This window comes from Pholis gunnellus, assembly GCF_910591455.1.
Source record: "Pholis gunnellus genome assembly, chromosome: 15".
Classification (NCBI taxonomy): domain Eukaryota; kingdom Metazoa; phylum Chordata; class Actinopteri; order Perciformes; family Pholidae; genus Pholis; species Pholis gunnellus.
The window spans coordinates 5,213,940-5,238,650 of record NC_136542.1 but is presented as its reverse complement, the minus strand read 5'-3'; the positions used below and the strand labels follow the sequence as shown (position 1 = coordinate 5,238,650).

At 41.0% G+C, this 24,711-nt stretch overlaps 2 protein-coding genes across 4 annotated transcripts in view; both read left to right on the top strand.

Annotated features, from left to right (window-relative positions):
- stxbp5b (syntaxin binding protein 5b (tomosyn)) overlaps positions 1-10,296 on the top strand; it is a 28,079-nt gene extending 17,783 nt beyond the window's left edge. For 2 of the 3 annotated variants that reach the window (XM_079175081.1, XM_079175083.1), the window contains 11 exons: positions 516-578; positions 676-732; positions 842-889; positions 2,403-2,453; positions 2,684-2,815; positions 3,617-3,856; positions 4,673-5,030; positions 5,120-5,285; positions 6,238-6,349; positions 6,567-6,787; positions 6,881-10,296. In XM_079175081.1, the coding sequence (XP_079031207.1) occupies positions 516-578; positions 676-732; positions 842-889; positions 2,403-2,453; positions 2,684-2,815; positions 3,617-3,856; positions 4,673-5,030; positions 5,120-5,285; positions 6,238-6,349; positions 6,567-6,787; positions 6,881-6,922 (1,490 nt within the window). In that variant the 3' untranslated portion in view covers positions 6,923-10,296. The remainder of the gene's footprint in view (positions 1-515; positions 579-675; positions 733-841; positions 890-2,402; positions 2,454-2,683; positions 2,816-3,616; positions 3,857-4,672; positions 5,031-5,119; positions 5,286-6,237; positions 6,350-6,566; positions 6,788-6,880) is intronic. The other variant, XM_079175082.1, reaches the window with a different exon arrangement.
- Positions 10,297-11,712: 1,416 nt separating this feature from the next.
- Positions 11,713-24,711, top strand: part of sash1b (SAM and SH3 domain containing 1b) — a gene marked incomplete at its 5' end in the record, with an annotated part of 38,635 nt that continues 25,636 nt past the window's right edge. The window contains one exon of the mRNA XM_079174662.1: positions 11,713-12,189. Within this exon, the coding sequence (XP_079030788.1) occupies positions 11,713-12,189 (477 nt within the window). The remainder of the gene's footprint in view (positions 12,190-24,711) is intronic.

Below are 24,711 nucleotides of genomic sequence, written 5' to 3'. Positions count from 1 at the left end.
TGGCACGTCTTGCATGTCCCGACTTTCTAACTTGTATTCTGAGTCTGTGAAAAAACTACGTTCATCCCAATTCAGTAAGTCATGTTGTGTCTGAATTCCCCCATTCCCCCCCCCCCCCTACAGTATTATTTTTCTCCTCCAAGCCTTCCCTCTTCCTCATAAAGATACAGACTTTGATTTAGCACCAACAAAGCTCACTTTTCAAAAACATCAGCAGTGAGCCGGGAGGGAATTTTGAGACTCAAGGGGACAAAAATCTGGTAGTGTATTTTTTTTAAACCACGCCACGTATTTTACCAGACAAACAACAGCTACACCCTGAGTCAACAGATTTGTGCTAGGCTTGTGGCTTACACTGTACGGGTAGATGTCCCTGCCTTTTGTTCAAATATTACCCTTTATTGTTTTCAGTCTTTGGACTGTAGGAATTGGCATAGCTGTAGTAAGCCTGTCTGAGAGTAGCCCAAGGGGACTAATTCTGCAATGTTTAATTAAAACCTTTGTGGCTCCCACAGCAACCTGTGATTCAAACGACGGGTCCAACACCTCAGAGGACCGCTGCAAATCACCTACTTCAGGTAAGCCTCCCTGAAGCCCGAGTGCTTCATGCATAAAAAGAGATCCTTTTATTATTATGAAGTACATCTTTGTCAAAGGCTGACCTTTGTCGTGTAGGATCTACCTCACCTTGCAATTCTGATGATGAACGAAAACAGAAGTTCATAGAGAAGGGTACTGTATTGTTAAACGCCGCATGTCCCTTTTTAAATGTAAGCATTTAAAAAAAAAAAAAAGAAATGGCTGCAGATATCTGATTTGTCTTTTTGAACCTTATTTCCAGTGAAGTGCAAAAGCAGACGCTTTTCCAAGACGGTTGCCAATGACTTTGGTACTGTATCATCCGGATGTATTCTTTCTGATTACTCACTCTTTCTCTCTGAATGACAGCGTTCTAACCTCACTGTGCCTCAACCCTGCGTCAATCTGTGCATCTTGTGCCAATGAAAGACAGACGTGAATTCAGGAAATGTATTTGAACTAATCATACGGTTTGGGGATTTCTGAGTTGATTTACGAAATTAATCGGGATTCTTTATTAAATGCATGACAGGACGTCTTTTGAATTTCAGGCCTCAGATTTTCTATGCAGACTTTTGACAAAATGCTGCAGGCTTTTGCTACTCTGGCTTGTAAATATTATGCCCAATTGGCAAATGTTGCTTTTTCACTCAACTCAAAAGCATAGAAAATCTGCTTCATGCCTTATTCTTTACATTACTAATGTCTAACCTTGTCACTTAAATGTTGAAGTGAATTATGTACCCTGTTTGTCGACATTTGCTACGTGTGTTTCTGATTCCAGGGCCTCAGTTCAACGCTCCTCCTGCTGTCTTTGCATAACTATGTTCACTGAATTGCAATTACCTTACTTCTTGACTGCCTCTTGCTTTGTTTGATATTGCAGGCCCTCTGGTTGTCTGCGACGCCTCTCAGCCTCATTTGTATTCTCAGAGTTTCTCTAAGTGTGGTTATAGACTGCAACGGACAACTTTTATACTTTATATTGGCAACACTCCTGGTTGCAAGCAACAAAGTTAAAAATACGACCTCAAGTCAATTGAAATGAGAATATTTCTCTGAAAGAAATGCAGTGTTGTTGTGCATGTAAGGCATAATGTACTGTATGTAAAGGCCTGTCACGGTCAACTTCTTGGACAATTTATTGTTCCAGATAGTAATTGCAAAAACAATATCTTTGTCATTTTAAGACTATTTTATGCCATTGATATAATGATAATATGATAGCATGAAAATGCAAGTACACCCTTTTCAAAGAGCATTGAACATTCTGACTTTGGAATTGAAATTTGAAGAATTTTAATATTGTAGATGAATAAAACATCAATAAAATAAAACCACGCAACCAAATCAATAAATACAATGAATTCAAGGGCTCTCTTATCAAACCATTCCTATAACAGCAGGTATAACCCTGCTGTTTATTCTGACATGTTTGCTAAAATGTAACATTCTTATGTAAACAAACACACATGTAAACGCAACGGGCAATATTGAGGTCAGAAAAATGACCGAGATCATATCCATATATCGTACGATAAGTTGATAACGTAGTTATCTTGACAGGACTACGTATGAATGCACTTTATGTACAACAGTTGTCCGTCAGTGTATAACCACTCTTATGACTCAACGTCCTCATGTTTGATTGCGCACTGATTTGCACAGTAGCAACAATGTCACAGATTGCTGAAATGATTGTAACGGAATCTTTGATTTGTAATTTATTTCAAATACCTTTTTGATTTTTCACAAAAAAAAATATTTCCATTTTTAGCCATCACTCTTTCCTCATACAATATGAGTATTTGTTTCTGTTACAGCCAAGATGTCACGGAAAATTAGCTCGTCTAGCGAGCAAAAGACTGACCTGGGTAAGCCAAAACATCTGAACTTTAGCTTCCAAGAACTTTTACATTTCTCTGCAGGCGTTCTTTTGTCACTTGAATCTTCTTTCTTTGTATTAAGTTCACAGCTGTAAAATACTTATGTGAGAGTACTTTTAGATTGTCTCATAGCATTTTGGTGTGAATGTGAGACTCCTGTTGTCTTGGGATGTTATACTGTAAGTTGAGACGAACACTCTCTTTGTTTGCACCACAAGCAATGGAGAGGTCCAAACAATGGCGCTCTGTCACGTTTAAGAAGCGCGTTTGTTGTTTGAAAGAAGGCAAGGCGGCAGCCAGGATGACCCAGATGGGGGCCGTCTGTAGATCTGAATCAGCCCCCAACTTCTGTGAGTGGACCAGCTCATGGTCTGACTTGGGCTGAAGTGGGATAACTGGTACTAACCCCCCACCACTGCTGGGACTTTCGCTCTGAATTGGTTAACATGACACTAATCTCTCTCACCATGATTGTTTCGTTCTTCCCGAGGAAGCTCCGCTGACTTGACTGCGCTCAGTGTTAAAAAAGAAAAAAAAAAAAAAAATTGATTTTTCTTGTTTACAGTTTCTCCTTGTGAAGAACACACATGACGAGCGGTGTGTTTAGCCTTCCCTTCTGTGTCACGGATCTTTTTGTGTTTCTGTTGGGATCCCTCATTAGCTTTTTAACGAGGGTAAAAGCTTGTGTTTCAGCTGCCGTCAGCACAGTAATGAGGCATGAATAATGCTTGCTCCTTAAATACCAGTTCTTCCTTGGGAGTCCCTGTAGTACGACATGCATATCTTGCGCATTTTTTTTTCACATTGAGAATGTTGTTGTCGTCAATTTAATTGCAAAAAAAAACGTACATTGTGGGAAGCATTAAAAGAAAATGTATCCTCGGATGTAAACCGTGCAAGAGCATCTCAATGTCAAAAAGCTTTTGGGTGATGACTAGTCGGTACTGGTTTACTTCTATAAAGACGTGAATATGATTGATGTGCTTCACTAAACATGTACTAGCAGAGTTCAACTAACATTTTAACTGAGTTTTGACCCAATGGATGTCATGCCAGAACATCTCTTAAGTCTTAATTAAACTTTTTTTTACCTCTTTCCTTTCACACGAATCCTAATTCCCTGTTTTTTTGTGCTCACTCCTGCTGTCCAGATACCAAGGATAACTCATTCACCCGCTCGCGTAGTTCAAGTGTAACCAGCATAGACAGAGAATCTCGAGAGGCCATCTCCTCCTTTCACTTCTGTGAGAGTTACCCCAGGAAGACGGACAGCGTGGTGGGCCCCTGTCTGCTGGTGGGAACCACCCAGGGCGCTGTGATAATGGTGGCCCTCAGCCTGCCGCCCGGTGGGGACCAGAGGCTGCAGCAACCAGTTGGCGTCTCCTCTTGTGGTAAGAAGTTGAGCTGTTCTTGAAGTAATTCACCACCGTGTAGGGATCGGCATGTGAGTGGGGAAACAGAAAATGTAATTACCTCAATAATGACGAAACATCAGTACTAGGACTTATCTCTACTGCAGAGTCGTCGCTCCAAGCCACTTAAAATCACACTTTACTGACACACATGAGAACGCTAACTATATACAACAGGGATTCAACATTTTGGATGAAGATATAATACAGTATTAAGTAAAGTAGTATTGATATTTTTAGCTCAGAATGACCCTTTTGGCCTTTGTTGTTGGCATGTCTCCATGCTCTCTTGCACTGTCATGAGTTAAGATTTAGGAAGGAAGTGGTGGAGACAGAGGGACATTGTGATCACTTGAAAACTGTGTGTAAGGAGTTTTCTTTCTACACTGTGTGAGCCGAAAGATTAGATCAGATTCAGTCAAAAGATTCAATTCCACAAATCTTTATGAAGTTGGTATCAACAGTATCAAATCCCCACAGACAGCGTTTCGTGCTGTAGAGCAATATATATATCACTTTTCAAGTTCAGTGCAATATCAGTGAGTCACATTACGGGGCATTTCAACTAAAACCTTAAAGTTTGGGCTTCAAATGCATTGTATGCTCATCATGTATTGTACCTCTTTTATAATAAATGTTCAAAATAATGAAATCCAACTTCCCTCGGTTGTCCTGGTTGACCTTATATTAAGGATTGCAGCACTGAGTTAATATTTGCTCGGTATTAAGTAGTAATCCAAAGGTAATGTCTGATACAAATGAAAACAATACCTTTTTGTAATACTCGTTCTTCAGGCAGTATGGTCGAACTCAAAGGAGACATTTTGACTATGGCCCTGTTGGACGCCACTGGAGCTCTGCTGCCCCCTTCCTACGAGCCGTGGTATGACCCAAACGCCTCAGATGAGGAGAAGGAGAAGAGCCGGAGGCGCAGGCCGGCCTCCCCTCCCTCGTCTCAAGAGGGTCAGGATTCCCAGTTCGCTGTGCTGTGTTCGGAGAAGCAGGCCAAGGTGCTGGCCATGCCCTCCCAAACCCGCATCTACAAACACAACATCACGGAGACCTCCTTCGTGCTGAGGGCTGATGTCGTGCAGATGGCCGGAGCTAACTGCATCGCCTGTTTCTGTGCCAACGGGCATATCATGACTCTGAGGTACGACTTCTGGTAGCTTCAGTGCATTTGTGTAGCAGAATTCTTAAAGTTACAACGGGGGTCTCAAATAATTCTTTGTATCGTCCCAGTTTACCCAGTCTACGGCCTCTCCTGGACGTGAACTACCTGCCGCTGACTGATATGCGGATAGCCAGAACGTTCTGCTTCTCCAACCTGGGTCAGGCCCTGTACCTCACCTCCCCCACTGAGATCCAGAGGATCACCTACAGCCAGGAGACCTGCGACAATCGGCAGGTCAGATAAATGAGTCGCACTGTGAAAAGTTTGGATTCATCTTTCATCATTAGATCCAATAGTGTGGAGAAAAAAAGGCTTTCTATTTATGCTTTGAGGAAACAATAGTGAGTATGGAGAACTTCTTTAACAGTTTGTGGCGGGCGTAATGTTTAATTTTAGGATTATTCATCAAACCTCTAATGAATCTTTGGGCTTCCCGACACAACACCAATTATCTCTTCACCAAGCGTCCTCGGAGGACAATTCTGGGATCTGTTGTTCAGATTTAACATCAAACGAATTACGGAGGAAACAGGGGCATTCAAGAATTGCTATTTAATGCACTTATTAAAGGATAACGTTGTTATTTTTTAAACTAATGGGAATTCTTACGATGTACGTTCACTAAAAGTGCTTGTTTTTGCCACTGACAGGCTCCGATTGTTATGGACAGGACCGTACAGAGGAATATATCGTTTTTCTTTGTCATTATTCACTTGATCCAGTCTGTTGGTTGTTGTCATGTGACTTATTGTAGAAGACATTGGTGGAAGCATGAGTGCCGGTTGGAGACAGGAGTGCCGGGGGTTGTCAGAGTTTGTTGTGTTGGAGTACAGAAAGCATAGCTTAGTGTTAACTAAAAGAATTTCAATGTCATGGCTGAATGTTTAGCAGATCTCAACAATGTGGATGCGATGCGAGATTTCAGAACGAGACTCCTCCGAGCAAGACTCGGTTAGACACAATAACAAACAGACTGGATCAAGCAGAGGAAAAGAAAAATGAATAATACTGGATCAATTTAAAAAGAACTAGTTGTCCCTATTAGTCACTTGGGAAAATATGCTTAATTTCATGCCCCCTATTAGCACCTGATATGGTATGGTATATACTTTATAGGTCAGTCTGTACTTCTATAGGGAACATATTGATTGAAATAGACATGTGTGGATGTTTATGTCTTCCTCAGGAGATGCTCAGTGAGTTATTTACCCCCGTGGAGACACCAGAGGCTCCGAACAGAGGTTTCTTCAAAGGCCTGTTTGGGGGAGGAGCTCAGTCTCTGGACAGGGAGGACCTCTGTGAGTAGAGAATGGCCGAGTGTCAAATCAGGATTTCTTTTTTCAATATATATATATTCTGTATGATTCTGTTTATTTCTGTTGTCGCTGGTTAACCAAAGACACCAGTTTGGGAGGCTTTTCAGTCACAGGACAGTTAATGTGTCATTTGATCTCACTTTGATCATGGATGTCAGATTTTATTAACACTTAAATGAATTTCTCTTTTTGTCTTTAGTTGGGGAAACAGGTGCTGGTAAGGCCTCCCGTAGCCTGGCCCAGCACATCCCTGGCCCGGGGGGCATGGAGGGCATGAAGGGTGCAGCGTCTGGGGTCGTGGGAGATCTGGCCCGCGCACGGATAGCTCTGGACGAGAGAGGCCAGAAACTGGGGGAGCTGGAGGACAGAACGGCTGCCATGATGTCCAGCGCAGATTCATTTTCCAAACATGCTCATGACGTACGCACTTCTTTGGACACTTAAAGATTGTTTTTTCAGGTTAACTTCCTTTTAATTTGACTCTCATTTTTGCTCTTTTCTTTCGCCCTCCAGATGATGCTGAAGTACAAAGATAAGAAGTGGTACCAGCTCTGATGGCAGCGTGTGGGAGCATTAGACTCTGTAATCACGCACACCAGTATCTCTTCTTCTCTACTCTATTTCTCTCCACGGGGGGGCTCTGCTCAACAGACTCACGCTTTTATTCTCAGCACAATATCATACACTCTGCATTACCTCAGCCACCGGAGGACCGCCGCGGAGGAGACACCGGCCGACCCGACGTAATGAGAATGGAAAGAAATGGAAGAAGAGAAGCTGTTAGGAATCTCTCTTTCCATTTCGCCTGAGAGCGATGATGTTCATGTAACATGTTTTCGCAGAACAGGAGAGAGGTGACCTTTCATATCCATCAGTCATGCACTCATATATAGGTCATATAGATATACACACATACACACACCCTGCTGTTTTGTTCTGAAAGAGGAAAAACAATTCTGCAAAACATGTACTTTGGTGGCCTGATTGCAATTGTTCTTTTTTGCTTTCTCTGCCCTTTAATTCTGATGTCTGTCAAACACAGTGGACTTAAATGAGGAGAAAAGTCTGATGACCCCCTGTCCTTCATGTCTAGTGAAGTCAATGAAGATGTCCGTTTCTATAGGAATGATTGGATCAATGAAGGACTCGCGTCTGTTTGTTTTTTCCCCGGTTTAATTTATTTTTAGAGTTTTGTCCTTTTGCCAGTCTGTCCAGAAAGGGCCTTTCTAGCACTTAGAACTGTAAAAACTAGACCGGGAGATGATAAATCTATTGCCTCTCACCGAATAAGGGCTGGTAGTACACTAGTTCATCGCCGACCATTCCTTTTTACAGCATTTTCCAACCGAGTTGTTTTACGTGAGAAAGACAAATGTCTTGTTTTCTGAACAATCCCTTTGTTTTTAAATTAGTTTATTTATTGGAATAGTATAATATATATAAGAAGTCAAAGAAGTTTGTATATTGGGCATTGCATTTTTTTGTTTTTTTTTCCTTTTTTGGTGAATTAAATGCGTAAAAAAAGTGCTGAAAATGTTTACTCCTGATGAAGAGTTTACGCTGATCTATCAGAGAAATGAAGAGTTGATACACTGGAAAACCCCTGAAGGTCTTCTATTCGTCTCTTTCAAGGGGCTGTAGCTGAGTCATGTCGAAGAAGAAAAGATGTGTTGAAGGGCAATACAAAGATTGTCCTTTTATCATGATCAGCATAAATGTATATTTTGGTTACAATTCTTGTTTTTTGTGATAAAGATTCTATCTATACACGATTATTCACATTTTCTTTTTAGGCATTCTGTCGCAGTTGATTTTGTTCTCGTTTCTCGATGTGTAGGGGGAAACAAGTGTGTGTCTCTTACAGCACCATGGAAGTGGTGATGCTGTCTTGGTATTCAGAGCTGCCAGTAGAAATGACCAAGCACCAGAGTGTTCCACCGGTCATCTCTCTCTGAACCATTCACGTCAAAACGGTTTCTCTTCTGCCTTTGCCTCATGATGCATATAACCTAACCTCTACCTATCTGTATGTCTGTGTGTGTGTGTGAACATGCATATATTCAGGAATATGTGTATGGGCACCAATATTTATAATACTACATAGATACAGTGTATTACAATAGGTCTTTTGAGGTTTTTTGCTTTTGCTTGACAGTGTTTTTCAATGTGGTTAACTAGAATTCTATTGTACTTAGATTTCTTCTTCATGAGGTGCCGGGATATGCTGCTATTTGTGTCAATGTAGGAGCATTATCTGTTGGGTCTTTTTGTTTTGAAAAACGGAGACAATTCTTTGTCCGTCCAGATTGCTGCCAAATGTTGTGTATATAACGGGACAGCTGGACACAAATCTGACAGTGCGGGTTCAGGCAACGTGACATACTGTACGCTTGCGGCCATGTTCTTTTCCGACACCAAAGAGTTGCTTAATTTCACAGAGTTGTCTTGATTTTTCCCAAATGGTAAGAGTCGGTCTGGATAGTATGGACGACGCTCTTAAGTGAAGAAGTCTACTGGGTGTAGGGCAGATTGGCTTTAGTTTTTTGTTGCGGGCATGACACACTCATTACCCAAACTGCTGTACATGTGTTCAGAAGACGTGTATTTGAAGAGTTTTATTCCAAAATGAGATCATCTGACTAACACTGACTCATGGGAAATGGCTGCAGACATGACGTTAGACGTTTTCATCCGTTTTGTATTAAATCTTGTAGACTTAGGAGGTCTTGAGTTATCAATTACAACAAAAAATGTTTTATCCAAGATGGATGAATACTTTTCGGAATAAAACGGTTCACTTTTAGCCGGCTGATTTGAATCTGCTCAACTGTGCTGAGAGAAACTCATCTGAAAGAGCAGTTATGTGGGTTTTGCACTATTTTTTTGTACTTAAAATAATTTAGTTTTGTTTTCAATGTGTTTGTTTTTCTCTGTCCCATTTTGTTATTTTTGAAAGGACCAAAACATGACAGTATCTATGCTTATCTATGTCATTTGCCAACTATGCTGATTGCTTCACTCTCAGATTTGTTTTCAATGTCAGGTTAATGATACTATGATATATTTATATATTTGAAAACAAATATATATATATATACTTTTAATTTCCATAATCTATTAAAAATGAATACCTTTAATGTACATTTTTTTTGGATAGAATAACTCGCATTAATGTCCAAACAATGGTTGTGCATAATTATCCATCACACATACATGACAATAAACATTTTCTGGTTCTGTAGTGAACATGCTCATCCCAAATTCAAACTGTGCTCCTGCAGGAGGGTCACCTCCTCTCGGTGGGCCGCTGAGTCTTTCTACAAAGTGTGGCCTCGACTTTAAAAGTGCTTCAGTTTGCAACATATATGGTCTAAATGGTCTCTTATTGCACATTGAAGGATGCATGATATTAAGTGTTTACAAACTTGAAGCAACCATGTATTATCCCTCTTGGAGATTGTCTGTCTGTCTGTCTGTCTGTCTGTCTGTCTGTCTGGCATTTGTATTTACCACCATGTTGAACAAAGCTGAAGTTCTCATCACACGTCTGAAGGTGTCTCATTTTCATTTGATCATGCCAATTGTGTAAGTGTGAGAGATTATATTTATTTTATTGGTACATCCGTTTATGTTCTTGTTTGCTTCATGAAAACTCTTGCTTTCCCTGCACTGTAGAAATCGGAGCTCGGCTCACAGCAGCGTGCAGGAGAGCTCAAGGGTTTCTCAGTCGCCATACTTCCTTCCATCTGTCTGTCTTCTGGGATGAATATCTGTGGAGTTGCAGTATTTTCTCATAGTAGGCAATTTTTGTACAGTTTTATTAAAATAAATTTCACATGGATGTCTGACTTAATCTGCTGCCACAAACAATTTAGACTGTAGATACAGTATATATAGATATTATTGTGCAATGGAAAATAAATGTAAAACCAATCATAACATGTTTTGTCTTGTGTTTTCTGTTGTACTGTTTATTCAACGAATTCATTGAAAAAAATAAATGCTTTACTTATTCTTATATGGAAACTATTTGTCCCTCCGTAGGTCGGATGTGTTTCTTGGATTTATACCACAAATTCTTCATTTTTCACATTCCAACATTCAGACAATTTCAGACAAAACTCAAATTATTCATGTGTTGTAATGTTATGGTATTTTTCTAGTGTTTTCTTTTTACCTGTTTTTCATTAAAGGTGCACCTATACATTATTGGATCATAAGCTTAAAAAGCAATACTGGTGTCAGTCCATTGTTAATTTTATATATACTACGATATTTCACAGTTATGTTTTGCAACTACTGGTAAGAATGGTTAAAAGCCACAGAACCTAATCTTAAATTATAGTACAGATCCAAACTTTTTTACATTTCAAGCTGAATTTAGGGGTACAATGATTTACTATTTGATTTAAACATATTGCTAGAACAAATATGTCATCTTGGGTTTGAGTATCTCTTGCAATTTATTCACCCTTGAGTTGCTGGATACTGTGTTTTAAAGAAAAAACTATTTTTTATGTGGTTTAATTATTGATTTTATGCATCTTTTAATTTTAATTAGATTTTACTCATGAGTCCTACATTTCCCAGAAGCCCCGGCAGGTGGCGGTGATGCTCCTCGATCTCCCGTCGTGCAGCGGGGTAAAAACTACAGCATGGGAACTGAAGCCGAGGCTGAGCATCTTCACACACAGCCCGGACCGGCGGATGGAGCAGAGAAGTTCTATACGCTGCTACGGGCGCAAAGTAAGCCGCAACTAGTGCCCTCTGAACAGCTATAGAGCATTTTGCACGTTTTTTATTTTCCTCATAGTAGTCATGTATCGCTCTGGCGTCAGCGTCAACCTTTTTTAATGTGTTGCACCGGATGAATGTTTGACGGAACCTGTGAGCGTCTTTGCCGTGCAGCCGGTGCGATGAACGAGACAAAGAGGATGCATGCAGCCCGAGGAGACGCCGACTGGGCTTCACAGAAGTGTGGTCAACTCGATAGTAAGTCTTTTCTCACCGGATAACTTTACGACACCCGTCGACGACAGAAAGTAAGTTCGCGTTAGAGTCAACAAGAGATTCTGAACCTGTCTTCGGCTGTTTGTTTTTTTTTTGCTCAAGAGAACTTCATCAGGGTTGGAATTGTTAAAGGAGTTTCTAACATGCAGCCTCGTTGCAGTCTCCAGCTATGCATTCACAGTGTGGTCACAACTAGTAGATGCGCTTAATTTGGAGAATTGAAGCTTTTGGATGTTCTATGGACCAGAGTTGTGGATTGCCTCCCTGTGCTGTAGTGGTGTGAATGGAGAGGATGATGTGCACCTAAGGCAGGCCTCCTTGAAACCAGTTTTAAGATGAGCCTGGGTCCAAACCTCGTCCACGAGTGGCTGTCCAAGCTCCACCTGGGCCAGTACGTGGAGTCCTTCATTGACAATGGCTATGATGATTTGGAAGTTTGTAAACAGATTGGGGAGCCAGACCTCGACGCCATAGGTGTCCAAATTCAGTACCACAGACACCGGCTGCTCACAGCAGTGCACAAGCTCAAATATGAGGATGAAAGCAAAGCTCCTGGCTACTATTTCACCTTAGAGCCCCTGGATGCCTCTACTTGCAACCACGCTTCACACTCCAACAGAGAAGATGACTTCAGGACTTTGAGCTCACAGACCGCAGGAATACACGCGGCCTCCTGTCCTGGAAACCACAACCCGAGATTCACAGATTGTAATGATTTTGTGACTTATCCCAAACTGAAGCTCAAGGTGCTGTTAAGGGATAAACTTGCAAAAGATGGAATCAACCTGGGAGAAGCACCGTACACCCATAAGGTAGGCAATTTACCTCCTTATAAAATATGTTTTAATCAATATGATGATCTTAAAATGCTGGATCTTCACGCGCTGTCTTGTGGAATTTAATACAGTTACTCTGTTGTCTTCGTGATGAAGAGCGTGACAAATGTCTTTGATGGTGCTGACGTCCAAGGGTTCTTTCGTATTGCTCCAAGGATGCGTTGGTTTCCGTGGCAAAGATTTACTTTGTCAGTGTAGTGTTGTTAAATTTCACTTCCTCTTAAATAAGCAAAGCATTGTCACACTGGGACCCAGCGATTGACAGTTTATTCCGATCTTCACTGCTCATTCAAAGTTATAGCAAAAGTAAGGTGATTTGGATTAAAGCATTCACTATCTTTTTTATGTACACACATCTTTTAATAACATTTTATGACACTCACTGCATTCCAACCGTTGTATCGAAGTGTTGGGCCTACATATAATTCCCAGAATGCCATTCAACTTGCAGAGAATGGACATGAACTTGTTGCATTCAACTTTGGGTTCAGACCTCTGCTTAAAGACAGCATGTCGCCGCCATCGTCCTGTACTATAGCACTAGTCACAACTTCCAAAATAGGGTGTTGAATCCACAGTGGTGTAGAAATTAAGCATATAAAGAACATCATCATTCTCAGGAATTTGTAGGAGACCCCTGGTTCTGGATGTTTACATGGTGAGCATGGTAGTGATAGAGTAAGAGAGATAGATATACACTACCTGTGAGGCTGCTCTGCATTCTGGTCTATTGAGGCCACTGTCCATTGAGTAATTAGTACAGTAGCCTTTCTACTCATGGACTGCTCGATTACTCCTCGTACTGTTTGATTGATGCTAGAGTGAGTCAAGAAAGAAGCCGTCGCTCTTGCAATCAAACCCATCTCGTTGGATTAGCGTGTTCGTGAGACTGAGTGGTTGTGACATGGTCGTGCAAAACATAAGCCTTATGCTTTACAGTTAACAACAATAGCCTCTCTAAGAGGAGGTTAGTAGGACCTTGATGACAGATGTCACTTTTACTGACGGCATGCCATTTTATTTCTGGGGATCTGTGTGGACGGCACTGGCTTGTTGGTTAGTGTAATTGCAGAGGATATTTATCCTCCTTCTGCCTCGACCAAATCCACTCAGTCCATGAAACACTCAGCGACTCGTCTGAGACCAGCCAGATGAAAAGCTGAGCGGCATATTTTCAACAATCTGTCACCATCAGCAGAAGGCGGTGATGGATGGATTCTGGATTTGACAATACTGGACCAGACAGTACGAGGCACACTGGTGAAATGTCTGTCAGCATGAATCCCTGCTTAGCAGCGCTGTTGAGACACTTTCCTCAGAATATCTTTACACTTTCAGACCTGAGGCACACCGTTTTTATTCTTAGCAATGGTGCTGAGCCAAGAGGGAACTTCTTTTAATGCACATTTCTACTCCTCTTGGGTTTTGTCTTCTGCACATCAACAATGAAAGAATGTGGTCTGAGGTGCCGCTTAGTTTGAGCTGATCTTTCTCCCATAACCCATCATAGAGGATATTGAATCTGCTTTACTGGAGTGCCTTTACATATGCCTTCCTGTTGTTCAGTCTTTTGTACCCATATGGAACATTCTTTAGTGTTTGATGCATTCTAATAAAGGCAGTCTAATTGGAAACATGTATTTAACCTCTCTGTGGTGCCATTAGTTTTAAAATAGTTCCACTGTACCAACAGTATTCTGTGCTTCTGGCCAGTTTCACAGCTACTTCATGAAAGATTCAGAGGCTGTAAACTACTAAGTGCAAAGGCACTTCGTGATTCACTTCCAACCTTTATGTGTGTTACAGCTAATACTGGCACAGTTTAGATTCATCTGAAAAAGATTGTCAAGTTCTTTTGACTTAAACGCATCCCAAGCTCTGGAGTCATGCTGAGGTTTTAGGTTCATTCACAGGGCAAAACCTACGAAATCTGTTACTTATTGAGATTGTAGCAATGTAGCAATCATTTATGTTTAACTTTGGTTCTCCAGCCCTTTGTGGTTAACATTTCGAGTATTATGTCATCCTGCTGCATTTCAGCAGGAAATAGGCCAAACTTTTGTGGCTCATTAAACTGTGCCCAGTGGATCCTCCTCCGTACAGATCATGGAGACACGCGTGATTATTCAATTTGTTAACTGTGCGACTATCAGTTTGATTTGGAGCAGCTCATCAGCGCAGGGTGGATTTCAGACACTCAGGTGAAACTGGTTGGCTCTGTGTGATAACAGCAGTTTGGAGCAGTTTGGCCTGTCAGGTTCATCAGATTTAGTCCATTGAACAGTTGCAGACTGCAGGTATGTAGGCCAGTACGGCCCACTTTCTCCCCAGAAATAGCGTACAGCAGCTTCAGGCGAAGTCTGGCTCTGCCAGCCATACTTCTTTGCTTAAATTTGTGCCGAGCTAGGCTAAATATCAGTACGGTAAGATAAGAATATATCATCAATGTTGAGATTTGGTTATTGTATTATAATTCACAATTCATTGTTGTATTTTTTTACTGTTTCAATTGGCAGGAATACCATAATATGAAAGTTGTGTTGGCACACACAGCTCTCCACAAGGCTGGTTTTCATACCACACAGAAATAATGGCAAACACTGGCAATGGTCTCTGCCAGAAGAATGAGGAACTTGTAATACTCCACAACACTATACACTCTCCTGTATGTTACCCTATAGGGCCAGTTGCCATTCCTTCACTCTTTTTTTTTTTAAACTTGTGTAGCCTTGTTTGTGTTTAAACGAGGCGATATCAGACCACAGTGTGTTGTGTCCACAGGCTCTATTCTGTCTGCAGTTCAGGAATCGCAGTGGTTTGGATCTGTAATCCCACAATGCCTCAGTGTGGGTTTGGTCGTGCAATCAATGAGAAATGTGCTTTTCTGACTATTCTGCATGCATGAGAAGTTCACACAGGCCCGCAGGACCTATTAGTGACTTTGAGAGAGAAAAAAAGTAATTTGATTAAAGCTGGTTGAGCTGTAAATGACCTGAACAATGGCACCACTACACATGTTTCACTGAAAGTGTTTATTTCCACAAAATAGACGTTACACAAGGGTAATATGGAAAAGCAAAATTCAAGACATTATGAACCATTAAGTTGGAGCTTGTATGAACACAAATAATGTAATATTATAAAATGCACAGCAGATGCTCATGTTCACAAACCTCATTTATATATTCAATACCAAAGGATGTTTTGTGTATATATATATATATATATATATATATATCCTTATGTAAATTTAGAATTCAGTTGTTAACTTCAGCAAGAGCGCATCAACATGATTAACAAGCTTTCTAGACATGCATCAACAGATTAGCCTTTTCATTTGACAGCAAAGCATCCATTTGATTGTCCATCACACACAGACGCTGTAGGAAAGGATTCCTTTTATAGCCGTCTCAACAATGAGCTCCAAATCCCCCAGAAGGCCTCATTGCAGTGCCGGGCCTGAAAAAACGTCCTCAGAATGGAGAACAAATCTTAGTTGTTCAGAAGGTTTCCCTGTGTCCCTCTGCTAGAGGATCGGAGGACAAGCAAAACCAGCAGGCCGCTTTTGACGAGAGAAAAGCCGCTCTGAATAGATCCGGGCAAAATACAAGCTCTGCAGCAGCTGACAGCTGTCTCTGCCTTAGTCACTAAAACATGGAGACTGAACAGAACAAAGGTTTTAAAACACCAGCAATGCTTTTACTTTAAGGACTTCTGCAACATTATGGAGGATCTGTCAATACATGACATGTAGTTTTGTTGTTTAATGGTTGATAAAATCAGTTTTTTCTTCTGTTTCCTTCAGCGCTTCACATGTAGTTAGCATTGTTGCCTCAACAAGCCCCTGGGTTTGAGGTCAGCTGGGACTTTTCTGGGTGGAGTTGTTTTCCCTACATCAGTCTCTCTCTGGGTGCTTCAGTTTCTTCCCACAATCCAAGGACAAAACCTTTCACTCGTAAGCATCATCACCGGGGTTTCGCTGATCCGATCCACTGATGTCGGTGCTGTTAGACCGTATACCCTTCTGGTATTGACCACAGTCACATATTATTTTCTTTTGAACATGATTGTTGAACAAAAGCCAGGACAAATGTTCTGGATGTGTAAGCGGTTGCTGTCAAAAGCACTTTGTAAAAAGATACCAACTTGAGGAAAATTAGGTCAGTTGGTGACTCCTTATGTTGGTGTTGCTACATTTTCAGGTTATCACCCAAGTTCTGGGATTCCCATTAAACTCTGATATCATGCGCTGTAACTTTATGATCTAGAAGGAACACTGGTTTTATACGAACAGCCTAACACACAGTACTGGAGTCTAGTCTAAGTGCATAAATCATAATATCATATATATTCATATTTGGTTGTGTGTGATCTATCCTTTGCCACTGTCCTCTTTCATATCATGTCGCGTTCTGCTGTAGGGAATGCCTACTCACGGACTCTATTCATGTCATGCCAGTATACATTAAGGCAAACCACTGGACCATTGCAGGAATATGGTTGGATTATAGCACTGATGGTGCTGAGAGGGGGTTGAAGAGTATTGCACAGAGCACTCAGAAGCTCAACATGCCATGAACATGCTTGTCACTTACAGTTTGACATTCGATTAATTCCTGTCCGGGTTGTTGCTCATGCGGTGGTCTGTTCCTCTCCTCAACACAGCAGGACAAGGACAGTTGTCATTGTACCGGCACGTATTGAGCCACTGCGCTTTACACCACTGCTGAGTGATATCATAGATGTATATGTAGTTCACAAAGGGAATACTTTGCTATGTATAATGTAGGCCACTATGTTAAACAGAGCATAAATCACTGACCTAAATTTGTGAATTTAAGATTAGATGTGTTCGGTCTAAGTGGACCGGAGGTTCAAGACAGATGTCGCTAGTAGCTCATTGTTCTGTGTTTATTCTTCTATCCAGTTCATTTTTATTTCAAATGGCCCTCTCTCTCTCTCCCTGTGTTGCCTTTAAGTAGAACTTCTTCAGAAGTGCATCACCCACTTATGTCCAGCAACACACCATTTCCATGCTGAGTTTGGACATAACAATACGTTTTCTTTTTCCGTTTTCTTTGATTGTAAAGTATTTGGTGGAAACATTTCCCTTAAGCACCCCCCAGCTACTGAAACGGCCTTTACCTCTCTGTTGCTTCAGCTATTGTATTACAATGCTAAGTAGGTCTTTGAAACTATGTGGCGCTCTCTGAATATAAATCACTGTGCGGTAGCGTTTTGTTTTGTGGCAGACGCACGCTGGAGGCAGCTGAATTGAGTGAGGAAGTTTGAATCTGTACTAGAGCAACAAAGGACATTTGTGGACCCACCTATCAGATTTAACATCATATGATGCTCTTAAAGCTTTGCCTGTAACCTGGCATGGATTTGTGTTCTAAAGAGGTTTTTGAGCACCTCGTTGGCCCTCACCATTCTCCCTCTGAGTGTTGTGTCACCGCCAGGCTCTCGGAGGTCTTTGACCTTGATCACATTCCATTATGAGGGTCTAACATGCTCCCTGGGCTATTTTTACTGCATGTTCAAGATGGGCCATTTCAGCGGGTCTAGCAAGTATTTTCATTCAGTCAAGCAGACTAACTTCAGTGACTAGAGGTAGATTATCTTTCAAAGAGAGGCACCATTACTCTAATGCAGTTATGAGTCTTTTGTTATTTATTTATGCATGATTGGATACAATATATTGGTACATTGTAAAGGATTTATCTACATTATTTTCTTTTATTGTACAAAGTTCAAATTAAAATGTGACTAATTTCTTTTGGGATTCAGTTTGTTGGTAAATGTATATATATTGCTGAGAGGACTATAATAGCATCATTTCTGTATAGTAAAACGATCAGGCTAAAGAGACTCTGTTAGCAAATGCTTCTACTTACTAAAGGTTTTGTAAAGATTAATAAAACCAACACAGAGGCCTAACTAAACTGTCTAGATGCCCTCAGGATAACTACAGTAATCCATCATGACTTGAACTGAAACATTAAAACACATTTATGTGACAATAAAAGTGGATTTTGTTTAACTCCATCATAGAGATCTAATCTATTAGTCCTGTATTTCTTTTATATAGGTCATGTATGGATTGCAGCCTGTCGTTTGTTTACATTAGTGCTTTCACATGGCACGTTTTAATAATGTGACTCGCTGTATTTCAGTGCATTAAGCAAAGGCATTATGGAGAGGATGTGGTGTTGGTCCATTCCGCATGACCAACACCACAGGAAGAAGGAGAAGGACATTCTTTGCAGGATCATGCAGCTTAAGTTGACTTTGTTCTCTGAAACTGGTACATTATTATTATATGTTGGTGTCATTATGTTCATCTCCAGTGCAGTGCTGTCTTTTAATACAGCGTGCAGCTGTGGAGCTATTGGATTTTATACTTGACTCAACGCCATACTGCCCCAGATTGTCCTCAAAGAGAGCATCAGTTTTGAACACGGTATTGATTTTGCCTGGTAATCCCGAGCTGATCAGAGGTGTCTAAACTCAGAACTATAGCAGTCCTACCAAGTTTTAACAGTCAGAAGAATAGGCTACCGCTGACAGAGACGGGTCATGTGATGTATGGATGAACAAATTCCAGGAAGGACACTAATCCACTGTTGAAATCTAGTCACTTCATGGTTCTTTTCCTTCATCTAGAATTTCTCTTTTTCCATGTCCGCCACACATAACATTAGAAGTTGAACATTCAAAGAATCATGTCTGTCAGGCTGCTGTAAGCCCACTTCATACCTCCGGTTGTCTGGCACTAGTGCTTGAACTATTCCCTGGTTGAATTCAGAAACAGTAGAAGTAGCTTTTTGTTGTGTTAGCTACTGTAGCATCCTTTGAGATTAGCTGTGAGACAACACTCCCTAGACTTCAGATTTGCTTTGAAGAAGATTGAGCCAAAACATGGAAAGAAGCGCCAACATTTTCTATCACAACTCTACTTTCCGTTCAATATTGATGTTATATTATGTGCAGCGTACTACAGTACGTGCCTCTGCAAATTGCTACCCGGGGACAAATAAAGTGTATTGAACTGAATGCGTTTTCAGTGGACCCATTAAGTTTATTATGAAGCGTTGAGCTTCTTTATACCCATGCCACTGAACATGTTGTGCGAGTATTTCCGATACGGTCAATAGGACACTTCCGTGTTTTGACTTTCGTGGCTGAGAGTAAATCTCTGGCTTCCAATCCATCTGTTTGACGTTTTAGCCCATTAGCGATTTGGCCCTGGAGGGCCGTGGGATTAGCCTTGCATGTATGCCACTGATACATCTTGTGCAATGTGCCATGACATGACATCTATCCATCCAAGTCAGGAAGTCAGGGTTGAGCTTTTCTTTTGTGTTCTCTGCATGTGCCTTTGTACGCTGGGCTATATAGGTATTCAGTGATGAATGAATGAAATATATTTTAAAAAATTATAAAAGGCCATCGAGAGGAAGAAAAAGACTAAATGTTGTCGGGTGTCCCCTGGTGATGCCTTTGCTAAATGTATAACTGTTGAGCAGTAATGTAGAGGTGGGGGATTGCTGGGTCTTCCTGTGTAGTAAATCCTACTGTGCAGAGGACAGTGGGAATATATACAATATATGTGAATATACCTTGTACACAGTGTGAGTTTGCGTGTTTGTCAGCTTCCCCACAGAGTCTGCTGCTGCTTCCATTCGCTGGTAGTCTGCAGTACAGGGGTCTCCATCCAGCTGTGTAGTATCGGTTGGATCAGTGCAACCTGGGTTTGCCCACTGCAAGTGAGCTTTCATATGGTAAAAACGGCATTGTGCCTGACCTTTCATGGGGGCTTTGATATGGGAGGAAAAGCCAAGGGTCACACTCCTGCAGTGAATACTGTGTCTTGATATTGTGACCCACTTTCCACCCACTCCTCTTTTTCTCTCTCCGCAGCAGCCTAGACCCTCCCCCCTTATAAATTTCATATGACAAGTCAACTGACACTATTGCATAGAGTCAACCACAGCAAACGGTAAGGTGAGAAGCATCCCTGGTGAACAATTTGCATAGAATATGTCTTCAATGCCACGTGAAATTAAGAGGATGCAATTTTTAAATCCATCCCCATTATCCTGCATTTTATTTCCCGAGAATATTTAATGTGCTTGATGTCACCCTGTCTGTGTACATTATGTATTCACTCCAAGAAAACCAAGTTAAATGAAGCAGCTACAGTGCCTTTGTTTGTTTTGCCTCTGGTTCACATCAGCCTCCTTTTTTCAGTCTCTCTGGATTATTTTAAGTTTATGCAAACAGTTTTTTACTCGTATATAGTAAATGTTTTGGCTGCTAGATAATTGTCACTGGCAAGTCAATGAAATGAAAAGTTTAACGTGAAAAAAAGAAGACATCTGCAACTGTAATAAGTGTTCACAATCTTAAGATAATGGCTGTTTTTTGCAGCCATTATTGTGTATTGATACATTTTGTGCTAAATCCTGATCCTGAAGATTGTATTTTTCTCCTTAAATGTTGTAAATGTGAGTAGAGCAATGCTCACTTTGTACTACACTTATTCAACCCACTTCTCTGTATAGACATATGGTGGAAACCTGAGCCTACTAAATTCCTGAACAACCCAGTAATATTCTGAAAGTAGGAAATGTAAGTGATATCTACTAGACTGATTGCATTAATGCGTCAGAAATCACTGACTGTGTTAGTCGCGGCTTTCACAAGGAACACCTGATCACACCGCCATTAAATAAGTCAAACGGACCACTCAGACCAACTCAGTTTTCAGTTAGTCCACATTTCAAACCTGTGAAATGATAACATAAGCTGTGTACTCCCCCGTCACTCGCTGCAAGGAACCGCTGCACTTCACATTATGACTTGACCCTTTGTTAAACTCCGTCCTCCACTGCTGCTGCCTTCAAACTGTCAGTGCAACCACGGAGCCCACCCTGTCACTAACTGCACACTCTGCATAAATATGATCTCATTTTTTGGAAAAAAGCTATTTCAGAGAGAAGCAGACAGAAGGGTCTAAAAAAAAAAAAAAGGGTTTTGAGGGATATTTTGAAAATGTCAAACTGATTAAGCAGCGAAATAAAAAGCTAAAGATAGAAGCTAAAGCCTACAGATCACAGTTAACAACCACATCGCCTGGTGTTCGAGGCAGAAGACAATGAAGCTACTGTTCTTGTAAAGTCTTAACGTACTGTTACAATCATTAAAAAGGAAAAGCAGCAACTCTATACATTTAGTATACCATCAGTAGCTTGCATTGCAAGAAGTGCTAATCCTAGTTAATGATGTGCTAACGTACTCTGCTAATATTAGCTGTGCAGGTGTGTAGATGCATAACAATTTAGAAACGTATTTCTCCTTCCGACCTCTCTGGGTAACGAGTATTACTATTACACGTAGCACAGGTCAAGTTTAACTATGACTAGCTATGATTGGCCAGTCTGCGTTCAGAAGTGCATTGATATGTGCTTCTCACCCTTTGACCATAATGGACCACCATTCAAGGTTTGGGGCCAGCTTTGAATGGTCTTTTTCTTGCTTCTCATCAGTGTCATCAAGTGCTTCCATGCTGCATATCTTTTACATCTTCTCTGAATGCATGTGGCATCTCTTTCAATAATGGATATGTTTTTCCTGCCTCAGTAACAGCGAGGATGCCTGTTCCTCTAAAAAAAAAAAAAAAAAAAGCTTCTGAGGAGCAGACTGTGCCTCCTGGGAAAGTAGATGGCAGTAAACAGAGACCTTTTGGTGCAGTAGTTGATGTGTACTGTACTACTAAAACGTATCCCTGAGGTCAACACTGGGAAGTCAGTGGAAAGTCATAGATATGTGAGAGTGTTTTCTAAAACCATTAGGTGGTTTGTTTTTGTTATCAACTGAGAGAATCAGGGCAAACTAAATTGTTGCACTCTGTGAGGCTACGCATATGAAGTAGTAATGCCTGTTGTGAAATATTGATCGTCCCTATATCTGTACAGTTTGGGTCTGAAGGCTTTGATTGGTTTTGTCCATCTCTTTTGCCAACATTCTCATGTTGGCTGTTTATTGTAGAGTCTTTCTATAGGACGGCTTAGTGAAAGGGCTGTTGCTGTTGGTATGCTTAGACTTTAATCTTGCAGTGGGACACGGTACAGTGTGTTAGGGCTTACCAACTGTCAATGCTATGTAAAAGATTAAAATATCGAAGGCTAAAAAGGTCACTTGCATGGTTGAGTTCAGACATAAATGTGAGCAGACATCAGTGACTTTGATTGGAATAGATTGCAATAACAACTAGCTGTTTTTGTTATTCGTATAAATCGTTACAAGGACAGATCCTTCAGCCCTACAGGTATGACAGCATTGGGCTACAGGCCTACCATAGACATGACATCAGAGTGAGCATGTTTACAAAACTGAAGCTTTGACATGAAAGTTCTTCCCAAGAACTCATTTGAGTAAGGTCCCCTTATCCTAGATTGGCAAAATATGCATTTGTACATGTTAAAACACATTTTTGACCCATATACATGGTTGTATTCCAGACCACCATAGTTCACTACCAGACCATGCCTAATTGTGTTGGAGTTGAGCCCAAAGCAGGTCTCGGGCCAAGCCAAGATGGATCAAAGCATATCTCACCGTATTGCAGCCTAAGACCAAATAGCCAATGAACAGTATACATACATTCCCAAACGCAAAACCTGTGATTCAGGAGGTTTAACAGAGTTTTAAAAGCTGTCTGCATGACCTGTACACACTCTAACCTTGAACACCCACATAAATGTTGAATAACCATAACCCGTCAAAATATATGGAATTTCATTCAATATTATTAAATTCATCAATTAATAAATATGGCGAGGAAATAAATAAGTATGGCTATGAATGTAGCCGCGCAGTATGTGTACACTACAGTTTATTTGTCGGTGAATAAATGCTCCCACTTCTCAAGACCCAAGCGAAGTTCCCCTGTGTTTCTTGGCACCTGCAGACTAACTTGAACTTAAATTTTAGGTGCCTTTGCGCTTAAATTAGCAACAACTCAGGCTCACTTTAAGGTGGATCAGCTATTGTAATTTAAGTGACAAGCCGCTAGTTTTGCTCAGCTTTATTTTTATTTGTAATATTTCTTTTAACTGTCTAGCATTAATCGGTCAAAGTTTGTCGGTTGACGGTTAATTATTAAAATCCCTCACCAGGCAGCAAGCCCAAAAAGCCAGACAGGCTATGGATGTTACAAACATAAGCCAAGTGGCTTAGTGAAATGTTAAGTGACGTGTATAATCATAGAATCAACCCATACTGCTTTGCACTCACAAGTGGGATCAAACATGACTTGACTTGAGTAAATCCCTATTCCCCCCCTGCCAACACGGTGATATTATACAGCTTATGTCTACATAGCATGCTCTTTACGCTAGCAGAGGAGTCGATGGCTTCCAGAAGTCTGTGTTGCTTCTTCATTTTGTGAGGGTGGCCTTGTGTTCCCATTAATTCATGTTTGTTAACATATTTTGAAAAATGGGAGGCAGTTGGTGTAGACGGCACCGAGAGAAGGTTCTACAGACTTAAACCCTTCTGTGTGAAAATGTGTTATCCATTTTGAAACTGCAGCAAAGTTCAAGCAAGGGTGGAATTAATTGGCTCGATTCAGTCAACTACAATTTGATTAGAGATTTTCCTGTGGAATAGTTTTACCAATCCCAGTTGGATTGTCTTATTTTAGCCCAGTTTTCTGGTTATCTGCTGGAAGTCTTTTGTTATATTATATTTTTTTACAGAAAAGGAAGGACAGAAATTGGAGCTTACATTTTCTGTAGCGGACGAGCGCTTTAACCTCTCGGTTAATTTGCAGCACAGACATGCATCATTAAAGCAGCAGGATTCCTCTGTCACACATTGAGAGGCTTCCCCCAAACATGGTTTTACGATGAAAATGTGTCATGATGAGTCCACGAATGCTTTTTTATGCCTCTTGTTGACAGTGCACATGCGCAGAGTCTCCCCCTTAACGCTGGTGTTTTAAAGCTGCTGTCTCTGCACATTACGCACCATCTCTTCGGCAATGCCTTGCTGCAAGTCCGTACGTAATGCAGCCTGCGGAGGCCCGAGCCCCCCATATGGGTTGCATCAGACAATGCTCGCACAAAGCAAATGGCAGCGAGGGCTCTAACTTGGCTCATCTATATATATATCGGTATATTTCACGGTCCATAAATATTTCCTGAAAGACAATAAAAATACTAATTTTTACTGAGCAGGGCTGTTAATGCTTAGCTCCGTGCTATCGGCAGAAGAGCCGGTCACTACAATTGCTCTGAGCCACATGCTTGGGAAGGAATAACAATACAAGTGTATGATGAAGTTAGTTGTTCCAACTGCTTTAAGGTTGTTCCTCCACGGCTTATATTTGACTTGCAGTTGTGGCAAATTGTGAACTTTATGTCTTCTTCACTCAGCTTACAGGTAACTGAGCTAAACACTCAGCAGGACTGAGCGTTTGTGTGCAGAGGA